The sequence below is a fragment of the Macaca thibetana genome, chromosome 1, assembly GCF_024542745.1.
Source record: "Macaca thibetana thibetana isolate TM-01 chromosome 1, ASM2454274v1, whole genome shotgun sequence".
Lineage (NCBI taxonomy): Eukaryota > Metazoa > Chordata > Mammalia > Primates > Cercopithecidae > Macaca > Macaca thibetana.
The window spans coordinates 109,784,398-109,798,497 of record NC_065578.1 but is presented as its reverse complement, the minus strand read 5'-3'; the positions used below and the strand labels follow the sequence as shown (position 1 = coordinate 109,798,497).

The following is a 14,100-nucleotide window of genomic DNA, read 5'->3' as shown; positions in this document are numbered from 1 at the left end:
TAAAAATTGTATTGTTTACATACTTTAGGCACAATGATTCACTATTATCATTTAAGGAATGGTAGGAACCCCCCTGAAATCTAAGTTCCCAGTTGCCAGCCAGAGGCCAACCATGTAAACAGGCCTTTCAAAGAATAGGAATCTCAGGCCAGTGATGTTTCAAAGAATAGGAATCTCTTGCCAGTAACTCTTTTCTGCACAAGAATTGAATGAGGGCAAGGAGAGAGTCAACTAAAAATAAAATATCTTAATTCTAGTTGGTAATGCTTATTAAAGTCTAAATCCAAAAGTGTTAAAGATTATTCCTGGGCTGGCTATATTTGACAGTGGGATGAGAGTAATCATGATGATTACCTTGGGTGATGATTGCAAAATCATGCTGCATTCTTGCTGAATAGCTTTAGGGCCAAGAGTTAAAAGGTTAGAAGTTAAGGGAATTGTTTATGTTTCCTTAAAGACCCTATAAGCTTTATTAAGTCAATCAGGTACAGCTGCCAAAATGTTAACTAATATCCCAAAGGTGGCTTAAGAATTCTTTGTTCTTGCTATTAGGCCTCATTTGACTAACGAAAATTATTTTTCATGAACCAAGTACCAATAGTAGGTCCAATGTGTAGTCATCTTACATGATATATTGTTAATCCTCACAACAACCTTGCAAAATATTAGATACACTTTAGAGTTTTAGAAACAGACTCAAAGAGTCTACGGGCTTAAAAAATGACAAAATTGAGATTATCACCAAGCCTGCAGATTTCTGTTAATGCGCCTTCATGAAACATATGTTTGAAGGAGTTATTCTCTGATTTGAAGGAGTTACTCTCTGATTACTTTGCTGCCCTCTTGGCCTCTATGAATGACTTCCTGTTCTGCTGCATTTCAAATCTGACCCCAGGCATTAGCATCGGAGTTCTCTATCAATATAAAGCCTGTTATAAGATAAAGATGAATAGTAATATGTGTGTGTGTGTGTGTACACACACATATTCCTATTCATCTATATGTGTATATATTCTTGTATGTGTACATATTCCTGTATGTATATATGTATGTGTATATATATTCCTCTGTGTGTGTGAGAAAAATATGTATAAAGTCTTGCCTCATTTCATCCTGTGATTAGAATTATAGGTAGCTGGCCCATTATGGTGGCTAAACCTGTAATCCCAATACTTTGGGAGGTCAAGATGGGAGGATCGCTTGAGCCCAGGAGATCGCAAACAGCCTGGGTAAAAGGATGAAACCCCCATCTCTACAACAACAACAAAAAATTTTAATTAGCTGAGCATGGTGGCGCATGCCTGTAGTCCCAGCTACTCAGGAGGCTGAGGTGGGAGGATTGCTTGAACTGGGGAGGTCAAGGCTGCAGTAAGCCATGATTATGCCACTGCACTCCAGCCTGGGCAATAGAGCAGACCCTGTCTCAATAAAAAAAGAAATCATAGATAGCCCTGCTTTAAAAAAGCAACAAGCGGGCCACCAAATAAATAAATAAATAAATCAGTCTTGTTTACTAAAAAATGTTTTCAGGCCAGCCACAGTGGCTTATGTCTGTAATCCTAGCACTTTGGGAGGCTAAGGCAGGCAGATTGCCTGAGCTCAGGAGTTCAAGACCAGCCTGGGCAACACGGTGAAACCCCATCTCTACTAAAATACAAAAAATTAGCCGGGCGTGGTGGTGTGCACCTGTAGTCCCAGCTACTTGGGAGACTGAGGCAGGAGAATCGCTTGAACACGGGAGGCAGAGGTTGCAGTGAGCCGAAATTGCACCACTGCACTCCAGCCTGGGCAACAGAGTGAGACTCTGTCTCAAAAAAAAATATATATATATATAGTCTAGAGTGTATTCATAATTACAAACAGCTCTCTGGAAAGCATTTGCCTTCTCTCTTCTGGTTTTCTCCTTCTGCTGAATGTTTATTTGATCCCTGCCACCAGCATCATGTAACCGCATAATCCTTCCATGGTTACACTTACAGGACACCCTCCCAAACAACTAAGCTGTCCTTCTGCAAGCACTTTAATCAAAAAGTGTTATAGGGTTTGATTTTAAGAACCTGAGAAGCCTCTTGCTTTTTAAAAAGGAGCATGCATAAATATGTGCAGATTTTCCAGATAAAACTAAAAACACATCCTTTCATCTAAAATATACTCTGGTTTAAAATCTGGAATATTGGTGTGGGAGACGAAAGACAATTTCCCATTTGACTTGTTTGTTTTGTTTCGTTTTATGTGGAGGGTAGAGTAGAGGGAGGAAATGGGAAGAGAAAGTTGAATTATCCCAGTAATTTTCTAGGAGTCTCAGCCCTAACCATTTCCAAAATAAAAAACCATCTCGTTAAAGTTACTACGAGCATACATCTTTTGCAGAAGGTGGTTGAGGTAATCAGGTCTCAAAAATGCAATTAAAATGGGGTCTGAAACCCCAAATTAGTAAGCAGAATCTTTAGTCAATATACAAAAGGCCACACGAATGGGTTGAGCTTACTGAAGATTACTGTTTGTGGCCCAGGAAATGCCTCTCTCGCCACCCATCCAGTTTTATATTCTCCTGTAAAACAGGCATGTCATGAGAAGTTCCCTGAGGAACTTTGAAGACAAGTGTATGAGAGCTCTGGAGCCCCATCCCCCTGCCCTGAGCATAGTCGCCAAAAGGACTTTCCACTTAGTTTACTCTGCTTGCTTTTGAGCCTGCGGCAAAAAATTCTACCTTCTGAGCGACTGTGGGTGGAGGGAGGGCCTGAGATGACATCAAATCACAGTTCTTCCTCCTCCCCTCAGGAAGTAAAGTCCACTAGCAGCAGGGCCTAAATCGTCTGAGCCCTCCTTGGCTCTTACAATGCTCGCTTGTTTTCACAGTGCAGTAAAATGAAATGCCTTAGAAAAAGAGTAACATTCCAGAAAATGGTGTAATTTATTTTTCTTCCTTAATTGCCCGATCTGTGGAGGATTTCTTTGCTGAACACCACATCAAAGGTAAGATGGGAATGGGACTGTGTGCTGGGTTGGTTTTCTACGACGTCTTCGATGACTGGCATCTCTCCCCACTCAGCCTGCTCACCAGATGGCCATTCTGCACACCCTGCCAGCTGACTTTCCTTTTCAGTTAGAAACAGTCAGCCTTCAACCCAACAGGGAAAATAATGAGTACTGTTCCCCTTCCTCAGAACATTTACATTTTCTTTTTGCTATCATTCTTTTATATATACTTGTTTGTTTTACAGAACCGATTGTGAAAAGGTAGCACAGTGTCATGTTACTCCTGAATACTTTAGCATGTATCTCCTAAGAATATTCTCTTGTGGAACCACAAGATCACCATCATATCCAAGAGGTTAACCTTGGTATTCTGTATTATACAGTCCATATTCAAGTTTCCCCAATTGTCCCCACAAACTGTCTTTTACAACTTTTTTTCTGATCTAGGATATATTCAATGAGCGGGTATCGCATTTCGTTGTCACGTCTGTTTAGCTCCAAAAATATTTACATTTAGCAAGTGTTTTCTAAGGAGAATTCCTAAACTCAAGGCTTCCCTTCCCTTTCTATCTCTTAAGTCGAGAGTTCACCCAGAGGACCAGCAGGGTGATGTACAGCTTCCCCAAGAAACTGGCTTGCAGACCTGGGGCGAGGGACACTGAGTACAGTTTTCAGATTGGCCACCCCACAGTCACTGAGGTCAGGCTTTCCAGCTAACTAAGTCCTTAGTTGCATCAGGCAGACTTCATCTGTAACTGAGGGGCTTCAGAAAAATTACAAGTGGTTTTATATCAGAGGAAAAAAGGTTTTTTTGCTGTTTTGTTTTAAATTCCAACTTTTATTTTAGATTCAGGGGGTACATGTGTAGGTTTGCTACAGAGGTATATTGTGTGATGCTGAGATTTGGAGTATAATTGAACCCGTCACCCAGGTAGTGAGCATAGCACCCAATAGGGAGTTTTTCAACCCTCCTCCCTCCCTATCTTGTAGTCCCCAGTGACTGTGGTTCCCATCTTTACATCCATATGTACCCAATGTTTAGCTCCCACTTATAAGTGAGAACATGCAGTATTTGGTTGTTTCTGCATCAGTTTGCTCAAGATAATGGTTTCCAGCTGCATCCATATTGCTGTAAAGGATATGATTTTGTTCTTTTTTATGGCTGTGTAGTATTCCATGGTGTCTATGTGTCACATTTTCTTTATCCAACCCACTCTTGATGAGCACATAGGTTGATTCCATGTCTTTGTTACTGTGAATAATGCTGCAGTGAACATAAAAGTGCATGTGGCTTTTTGGTAGAACAATTTATCTTCTTTTGGGTATATACCCAGGAATGGGATTACTGGGTCAAATGGTAGTTCAATTTTTAGTTCTTTCAGAAATCTCCAAACTGCTTTGCACAGTGGCTGAACTAATTTGTATTCCCACCAACAATGTATGAACATTCCCTTTCAGATAAAAAGTTTAAAAGTTTAGTTTCTGGTCCACTGAATCAACTGTCTTGGATTTATCACAGGGATCTTCTGCATTTAAAATAGAAGAGGCATCATGCTGAAGAGGGAGGGGAAGGCCCGACCTTACACTGAAACCCCGGATGGAGGATGGGGATGGATGATTGTGGTTCATTTTTTCCTGGTAAGATTTCGCTTTTTTCCCCCTTTCCTATTGCCTGAAAGCAGGCTTTCTGGAGAAAGGCTCAGGGCTGCCTACAAATAAGATCACTTAGGAAATCTTTGGCACCTGACTGGAGGGGTGGGCAGGAACAAGGCCAGGAGCTGCCAAAAACTGCTAAAGTCAGAGGCCCATGCCCAACCTAGGAGAAAGCTGAAAATACCCCTGGAGCGAAAGCAGAAATGTTCCTGGGCTGGGTGTGGGGGTTCACGCCTATAATTCTAGCACTTTGGGAGGCCTAGGTGGGCGGATCACTTGAAGTCAGGAGTTCGAGACCAGCCTGGCTAGCATGGTGAAATCCCATCTCTACAAAAATTAGCTGAGTGCAGTGGCGTGCGCCTGTAGTCCCAGCTACTTGGGAAGCTGAGGCAGGAGAATTGCTTGAACTCAGGAGGCGGAGACTGAAGTGAGCCAAGATCCTGCCGCTGCATTGTAGCCTAGGCAACCATGAGAGACTCTCTCAAAACAAACAAACAGAAACGTTCCTGAATCCAGTCCTCTAATCTTCCTGTCTACCACCTCTTAAACCTGAGAATGTTCAGTCACAATCAGCAGTTCTGTACTGGCTGCATGGCAGTTAGGGTTTGGGGACAATCATACTTTTAACCATCCCAAAAGTAGCACTGAGAGGTGCTAAAAAGTGCTCTGGGGGTGGTGTCCCCAGTTCAGCCCAGCATAGATAGAGCACTGCTGGCACAGCCCCCTCCACTGATAAGGGGTGGGGACGTTTCCTCTGGCCTGCTGTCTACTTCCCAATCTATCCCCACTAACTATAGTTTATGCTATCTATATTTCCAATGTGTTTGGAAAGGGAGGACACGGATTTTGAAGGGGGAGCCTGATTTTTCTCCTTCACCCATAAGCAACTAGACTAGGCATTCCATTTTTTAAATTAACTTCTTTCCCTCACCCTCCCAGGGGTTGAGGTGTGACGGTGGTGATCTGCATCATCAGCATGCCCATTCCAGAATGTCGGTGAATCCCAGCTATGCCCCACACAGCTCTCCAGAGAGCAGCACCAGCGGCACATGCACTCAAAAAAATACCCTTCTTGCCGACACTTCTCCCCTACTCAGCCCTACAGTAAGCAGCTCACAGGGAAGGGTAGCACAAGTCCTGGTGCCTTCTAATAATCCTATAGTTCACATGCAGATAACTAAGAACTCTACAAATAGGATGGTGGGAAAACATCAGGCCTCCTCCCTAGTGCTACAGAAGTTAGGGGCAGAGGTCCCCAGCCAGGATTTATGTAATACAAAACTCCTAACACATAATGGTAGTACTTGCTAAACATTAGCTTCAGTACTGAAGAATGTGGAATCTCATTTTCCTCCCAGAAATGTTACTAATAGGGAAACTAAAGGATGCCCTAAGTCTGAGAGCCCTTCCTGTGGCTGGGCCACCTCCCTAAATCATAGGTTTTGCAGAATGGGCACTGTTGGTGAGGATCTCTAATTCTCCTGCCTTTCTCCCCAGTAACCACCCTGACTTTTTCTACATTATCCTCTGAGGATAGAATGGTTTTTGACCAATTCAGTTGCTCGTAAGAAAAACCATCAAATAACCAGATTAATAAACACTGTACCACTTTTAGGGTGTGATACTGCTTACTAAGCACAAAAAATGCACTGGATCCTCAAAATGTTAACAATAAATTCAGAGGCTAATCCCCCACAGTTGTAATGTGCACACTTGAATGACTGTGCTTTTGTTTCTGTATGACTTACAAGTGTTCTTTTCTATAACAGAGGAGCTCCTGGTAAGTGAAAAATAACAATGTTCTTTGGGAGCTTCCTACTTAAAAAAAAGAGAGAGATTCATTCTAATCAACTTGCCACACTTTATATATTTGTATGACTGTTTTCTGTATTCAGTCTGTCTTACTAGACTGAATATTCTGTGGGGGCAGGGCCTTCGTCTGCATTGCTCATGAGTATACGCTCATTACTGTAAGCCCAGTGCCAGTATACAGCCTGGAACGTAGTAGGCACTCAGTAAATACTGTTGGTGGATGGATAGATGGGTGAATTGATAGCTGCACACATTTATGAATAAACAAATAAGGATGAAGGGGATAGTTGATGAAACTGAAGAGATGAGAATGGCTCTTGAGGCTATGAGAAGCTAATGAGAAAAATTAAGCAGGGATGTCATAGATTTGCATTTCAGAGAAATGTGATAAGCAGATGCTACTGAGAGGTCAAATAGGAGAGAAATAACAAGAGTCTATTGGTTTAGCAACAAAAAAGTCCCATAACCTTGATAAGAGCTAGTACAGTGGAGCAGTGGGGGCCAAAGGTAGTGACCTTTAGTTTTCAGTGGAGTAGCAGAATGACAGAAAGCTGAGATACCTAATAGAGTATTTTTTACAGAAACTTGTCTGTGAAGGTCAGGAGGAGCTATGGTGATACTAGAAAAGGATGCAGGATAAGAAGTTGTTATTAGATAAAACTAACTCTGACAAAGCCTGGTCCCTGTATTGAAAATAAGTCACTGAGGCTGATCCAACTCCTTTCCCAAGACAATAATTAAAATGATCTAGTGAGGAAACTCTTACTGGAGGTGGGGTGTGGGGGAAGGCCTGCTTAAGGTGTTCCTGCCAGATTCAACCCAATTAACTGCTCTTAAAGACAAAAAGAAAATGAGGGGACTAGAGAAGTTCTAGGGTTTTTGCTTTATTTTGGAGTGAGTCATTTACCATGTATGATGTGGACTCTGGTAACAGAACTGAAACCTACCAAGCTTGGTCTAAGACATGGGATTATGTAGAACAATGCAGATTTATGTAGTCTGCTAAATTAACTAAGAAAAAACCTACACCTTGGGAGAGAGTTTTAATATCTTTGAGTCAAAACTCAAACAAAGTTGGAAGACTTCAAGTTAAGGGACAGTAAGCATGGTAGGTGCAAAGGCTCTGCCCTTGGTCTTCTTGATACACAGTGGACACGGACCCAGTTATTAGAGACAAGTCCTAACCATTCACTGCTGCTACACCCAGACATCAAGGACAAATCAGAGACAAAAAGCTCTACTGGGGGACCAGGAGCTAGCTAAATTTAGGTAGCTAAGAATATAGAGGTCAACATCCTCTAGATACCAGCACAGAACAAAAGGAAGTTTATTTTACAGAATGATGCATTTTAGTACTCCTTGCTCATGAAAGGACACAATCACCACATTATTATGAACTGACAGAAGAAAGTCCAAGTCATTTGAGATCTGTGTATATTTTCTAGCCTAATTTCTAGCCTGACAGAAGTGCCTTAGAGGAAAATTATGGTTATAAATTGCCTAAATGGAGGCCTGATAAAATGTCTTTTTAACTTTTGAATATATAGTCCTGGCGTTTATAGCACTGTTCATTCTAAATAAGTTTGTTCCTTTTATCAAATCAGAAAGGGGAAAAGTATATTAAGAGACTTCTTCCTCACCACTACCACTGTTGCAATTTCTGAGCATCGCCAATAGTGATGGGGTGAAAAGAAGGGGGCAGGTCTTGACGATTATTTAAAAGCAGGGGCTGAGGGAGGGAGGTATCTAAGAGAAAGCATGTCTCTCATTCAAATGAATGAGTGAATGGTACCAATAGAAAAAACTGAAAAGAGGAGGCATAGGATAAGGGAAATGTGAGTTTATGTTTGGACAAGTTGACTAGAAGTTATAAAGATATGGTAGACAATTAGAGGAATTTAAAGCTCTCGGGAAAGCAGAATGGAAACCACAGTTAATTGTTTTGAGTGTTAAGTGCCAAATATTAAGTACTGTATCAGAATTTTCTCAATTACTCTTCACAGTCTTATGAGCTAGGTAACATTTTCATCCCCCACCGCCGCCCCTCCATCATAAAAGAGGAAGCTTAACCCCTGTGATGTGCGAAGTAGTTTGCCCAAGGTCACGCCCCAGTAGGAAGCACAGCCTGGATGCAAGTTAAGGCAGACTGATTGCAGAACCCTATTCAGCTACACCACCATAAGTACGCAGGTGGTAATTAAAACCTTGAGAGTGAATGATTGTCCAGGGAACAGGTATTAAGTGAGATGAGTACAGAACTGTAACAGATGGGCTGAGAAAGTGGCATTAATGAAAGGGAACCTAAGGCTTTGTGGTTCTTTTATTATTATTAATTTTGAGACAAGGTCTCACTGTCACCCAGGCTGGAGTGCAGATAGTGTGATCACAGCTCACTGTACCCTTGACCTCCCAGGTTCAGGCGATCCTTCTACCTCACCCTTCCAGGTAGCTGGGACTACAGGTGTTATACCACTACGCCCAGCTAATTTTTTGTACTTTTTGTAGAGACAGGGTTTTGCCATGTTGCCCAGGCTGGTCTTGAACTGCTGGGCTCAAGCGATCCACCCACTTTGGCCTCCCAAAGTACTAGGATTATAGGCAGGAGCCTCCATGCCCAGCTGGTTTTGTGGTTCATAAGCAATGCACGGCCAGGTTGAAAGCAGAGGTGGCCTTGAAAAGCCAGTGCTACCGAAACAAGGAAAGGAAAAGGGGAAGCCAGGAAGCCCCTGGAGACAGAGAGTACACATGGCTCCTGGGCTTTGAGAGTGAATGCAAACCCTGGCTAGGTTTCCCCTCTAGACCCCTGTGGGATCAAGTATGACTGTTACTCAAAAAGGGAAAGAAAGAATAGCACTTAACAGCCCCCCGGCTAACTAGAATTCTGAGAAATAAAAGTTAATACTCCACAGAAAGAAAACCTCATCTCCAAAGCAGCAATTCTAGTGGAGTGCAGGTAAGGAAGATTAGGTGGGGCAGAAAGAAAAGGATGGGGCACCTGGCCCAACCTTAAGGTGACCATACATCCCAGTTAATCCAAAATTAAGCACCCCTTTTCACTCTTGAGTGTCTCAATTTGGATGATACATTATATGGTCAACCTATTTATATATCAAGTGAAGGAAGGTACTCAGCTCAGCAGCAGAGTTAAATCAAAACTAATCTAAGAACCGACAGGAATAATTATTCCTCTTATGGACAAACACTTTTCTCCCACAAAGGTAACTGAAATTAGCTGTCTTTAACAGATGCTATTGAGGGCAGTAGAGGAGTACCGGATCTAGAGTCAGTCTAATCTGGGTTCAAATCTCAGTTCCAGTACCCCTATTTTAAGCAACTTTTTACCTCTCTAAACTTCATTTTCCTGATCTTGGAACTGCTGTCGCAAAATTATAACTGAGAAAATTATTACGGAGACAGAGATCTGACCTAACCAACTCCATCTTGCTTCTAACTTCCAAGCTGTCCTTGTTCATTCCCATGTGTAGGCTGAACTAACTTTGGGGGAAACTTAGTTGATAGCTTAATTTTGAAAGAGAAACTAACAGCCCTTTCCAAAAAAAAACCAAAAAAAAAACACAAAACAAAACAAACAAAAAAACCCACCTCCTTTCTGCCTGGGGACTAGATTGTCTTTGTAGGATTAAAAATTAGCCATAAGATTAGAAATTATGGTTTAGGAATCATACAGCTGGAGGCTACAAGACAGACCCTCCCCAAATTGCTCGGGGGATAACATCACTATTGTGAAACCTAAGATCAGTGCTTGAGATAATTTGCAGACCCTGCACTTGATGGATCAGCGGGCACCACCCAGATTAATAAACTGGTTTATCTGATCATGGGTCCCCCCGCCCCTGCCCCTGCCCCTGCCCCTGCCCTTCCATCCAGAAGTGACTAGGCACAAAAGGGCAGCTTTGTTTCATCTCTGACCCAACCAATCAGCACTCCCAACTCACTGGCCTCCCACCCACCAAATTATCCTTAAAAACTCTGATCCCCAAAACCTCAGGGAAACTGACTGGCATAATAAACTCCAGTCTCCTGCACAATGGGCGCTGTGGGAATAACTCTTTCGCTACTGCAATTCCCGTCAGCTGTATCTAGGCAGCAGGCAAGGTGAACCCATTGGATGGTTTATTTGGTATAAATTATTTGGTATACAACACTGGCATGCCTATTCCAAAGCCATGAAATGAGGATTAAATGAGATGTTTCCATTTAAAATGCTTAGCTACTTTAAAAGTAATGACTTCCCCCATAAAATATAAGATGTATAATGAGGCTCAACCAATAAGGCAAACTGGTAAATAGTTGTAGGTTAAGGGAATCATAACTTCTAGTAGCCGTAATTGCCTCTGTAATGGCTGACTTACCACCTGAGTTGGACTCTGGTCTGCTTTGATTTAGGTGAATGTGTTTGTGATGGGGATGACCAAGACTTTTGCAATTTTCTTTGTGGTCTTTCAAGAAGAGTTTGAAGGCACCTCAGAGCAAATTGGTTGGATTGGATCCATCATGTCATCTCTTCGTTTTTGTGCAGGTATAAGGCTGGCAATAAGCTTGCTGTCCAAAGAGAAAAACCACAAAGGGCAATTCCAAGATTCCTATTCCAGACTGAAGCATTGCTAAAATTCAGGTTCATTATGTAACACTAAGAAAGTAAGGAATTGCAATATTTAGCTTCCACTTGACTTAGTAACAAAGTTGGGAGAATCAGCATTCAAAGAAAGAAAGATGAAGAATTATTAAATGCCATGATTCAGTATTTCATGCATTGCCTTTCCAGTCTGTTAATGCCTTAATATGGGTTCAGTGAGTAAGGCCCTCAACCTGGAAGTTAGGCCATGAAGTTCTAGTTATCTAAGTATACTCAGAACAATTATATTTATTTATTTATTTTTTTGAGACAGACTCTCACTCTGTTGCCCAGGCTGGAGTGCAGTGGTGTAATCTTGGCTCACTGCAACCTCCATCTCCCAGGTTCAAGCGATTCTCCTGCCTCAGCCTCCCACGTAGCTGGGATTACAGGCGCCCGCCACCATGCCTGGCTAATTTTTGTATTTTTAGTAGAGATGGGGTTTCACCATGTTGGCCAGGCTGGTCTCAAACTCCAGACCTCAGGTGATCTGCCCACCTTGGCCTCCCAAAGTATGAGATTAAAGAGCCACGGTGTCCAGCCTCAAAACAAATTATAGAACCAATTTCTCCTCTTTTATTTGGAGCTGTAACAGGATGGAAGAGCAGATAAGTGATTCAACCTTATTCTAGTCATTGACCACTATATGCAATCTTTTCGTGGAGGTTCTATAATGAATTTCAAAACACCTCCCCTCCAAACCTTATTTGCAATAAACATTTTCTTTTAAACTCCCCTTCCAAAAACTAAAATAGTGTGAGACTAGTGATATTAAAAAACCCGATATGAAAATATTTTTTGAAGAATACGTAATACTTCAAAGTAAACAGTCCTCTTGCTTTCCTTGTCATTCATTTAAATCGCCATCAGAGGATAAGAGATGCCAGATCATATTTACCTAAGAATTGCCTTTCTTTCTTCTCTTAAGGTCCCCTGGTTGCTATTATTTGTGACATACTTGGAGAGAAAACTACCTCCATTCTTGGGGCTTTCCTTGTTACTGGTGGATATCTGATCAGCAGCTGGGCCACAAGTATTCCTTTTCTTTGTGTGACTATGGGACTTCTACCTGGTGAGTTCCTTGTAATTATGTGACCATAGAAGGATGGGAGTGGTGGCTCACACTTGTAATCCTAGCACTTTGGGAGGCCAAAGCGGGTGGATCGCTTGAGTCCAGAAGTTCCAGACCAGCCTGGGCAACATGGTGAAACCCTGTCTCTACTAAAAATACAAAAATTAGCCAGGCCAGTGGTGGCACATGTCTGTAGTCCCAGCTATTTGGGAGGCTGAGGCAGGAGGATTGCTTGAGCCCAGGAAGTTGAGACTGTAGTGAGCCGAGCCTGTGCCACTGCACTTCAGTCTGGGTGACAAAGTGAGACCCTGTCTCAAAATATGTATGTGTGTATGTATGTGTGTGTGTGTGTCTGTGTGTATATATATATATATATATATATATGCATCTATCCATAGAAGATGGAACAGGACCCTTCCCTTCTACTGTTCCTGGGTCCAAAAGGCCTATTATCTTGGATCCAGGAAATTATCTTTTCTGGTACCAAGCCACTTAATGTGAGAGTGATTCTAAACTATTATGTTTTTCTTTTAGGTTTGGGTTCTGCTTTCTTATACCAAGTTGCTGCTGTGGTAACTACCAAATACTTCAAAAAACGATTGGCTCTTTCTACAGCTATTGCCCGTTCTGGGATGGGACTGACTTTTCTGTTGGCACCCTTTACAAAATTCCTTATAGATCTGTATGACTGGACAGGTAAGTCATTCTAAGTTTCTTTACTATCAACTGTGCAAGATTTAGCATTCAGCTTTCTCCCTTTGAGAACTGGAAGTTAAGACTTTTAGAGCAATCGATTTCACAAGGTATTGCAAGAGAGGAAATGAGCATAATTTCTAAAGTAAATATGCTTCTCTTCCCTGGAGAATACATATGCAGAGGAGATCTTGAAATACTTGCAGGCTTTGCCAGCTCATACTCAACTCAGAATTTACCATAGGGCTCAAAGTCTGAGGAGATGGAGGGCATTCCGTGCAGCTGGAAACAGCTTGCAGTAAAAGCGATACTCCTGGGGAAACAAGGCGTCCCCCTTCCTCCCTCAAAACACTCACTTTTCCCATTTTCCCTTTAAGACAAAAATATGCATTTAAAAAATGCCTCCTCCATCAGACTCACTAAAATAGATGAAAAAGAAAAATACTTTGGTAAAAAGAGTATGTTCCTTAATAGTTTATACAATGTCAACTATAAATTTTCACAAATGAATAAAAAATGATTCATCTCACAATTTTCTTTGTAACTAAGATATTTGGATTAAAATAATCTTAAACTACTGGAAAAAATATATGTATATGTATGTATTCATGCCTATTGCTATCTACATGGCAGTTTTGTTGAATCTTTCCTAACTATTCAGTAGTCTCATGGTGAATGGGACCAGCTGACAAATCCATGATAGGATAGCAGAACCTATAGCCTATTCTATCTTTAGAAGCACCATACAAGCCATAGCTTTGATCAGGACATGCTGAATGCAAGCAACTATTCAGCTTCAAAGGCAAGATTAGCATCTGTCATCTTTTAAGGAAGATCTAAAAAATGTCATGGGATGAAAGGCTATCCATGCCTTCCTCCCCCTGCTTTTTTTTTTTTCTTTTTTCTTTGAGATAGGCTCTCTTTGTCACTCAGGCTGGAGTGCTGTGGCATAACATCGGCTCACTGCAACCTCCACCTCCTAGGCTAAGTGATCGTCCCACCTTAGCCTCCCAAGTAACTGGGACTGCAGGTGAATATCACCACATCAGGCTAATTTTTTTTGTATTTTTTGTAGAGACAGGTTTTCACCATGTTGCCCAGGCTGGTCCTGAACTCCTGGGCTCAAGTGATCTGCCTGCCTCAGCCTCCCAAAATGCTAGGACTATAGGCATGAGCCATAGCACCTGGCCAGGTGTCCCCTCTTCTAAGGTTGTTTCCAAACGATTTATTTCATCTTATTCTATTTTTTCTGTAC

The 14,100-nt window shown here is 41.8% G+C and overlaps 1 protein-coding gene across 3 annotated transcripts in view; it reads left to right on the top strand.

Annotated features, from left to right (window-relative positions):
• Positions 1-2,407: 2,407 nt before the first annotated feature.
• SLC16A4 (solute carrier family 16 member 4) overlaps positions 2,408-14,100 on the top strand; it is a 28,920-nt gene continuing 17,227 nt past the window's right edge. Inside the window, exons 1-5 of one of the 3 annotated variants that reach the window (XM_050746402.1) lie at positions 2,409-2,976; positions 4,499-4,617; positions 10,852-10,984; positions 12,009-12,152; positions 12,687-12,848. In XM_050746402.1, coding sequence (XP_050602359.1) covers positions 4,531-4,617; positions 10,852-10,984; positions 12,009-12,152; positions 12,687-12,848 — 526 coding nt within the window. In that variant the 5' untranslated portion in view covers positions 2,409-2,976; positions 4,499-4,530. Of the gene's footprint in view, positions 2,977-4,498; positions 4,618-10,851; positions 10,985-12,008; positions 12,153-12,686; positions 12,849-14,100 lie in introns of all 3 variants that reach the window. The other 2 variants (XM_050746407.1, XM_050746413.1) reach the window with 2 other exon arrangements.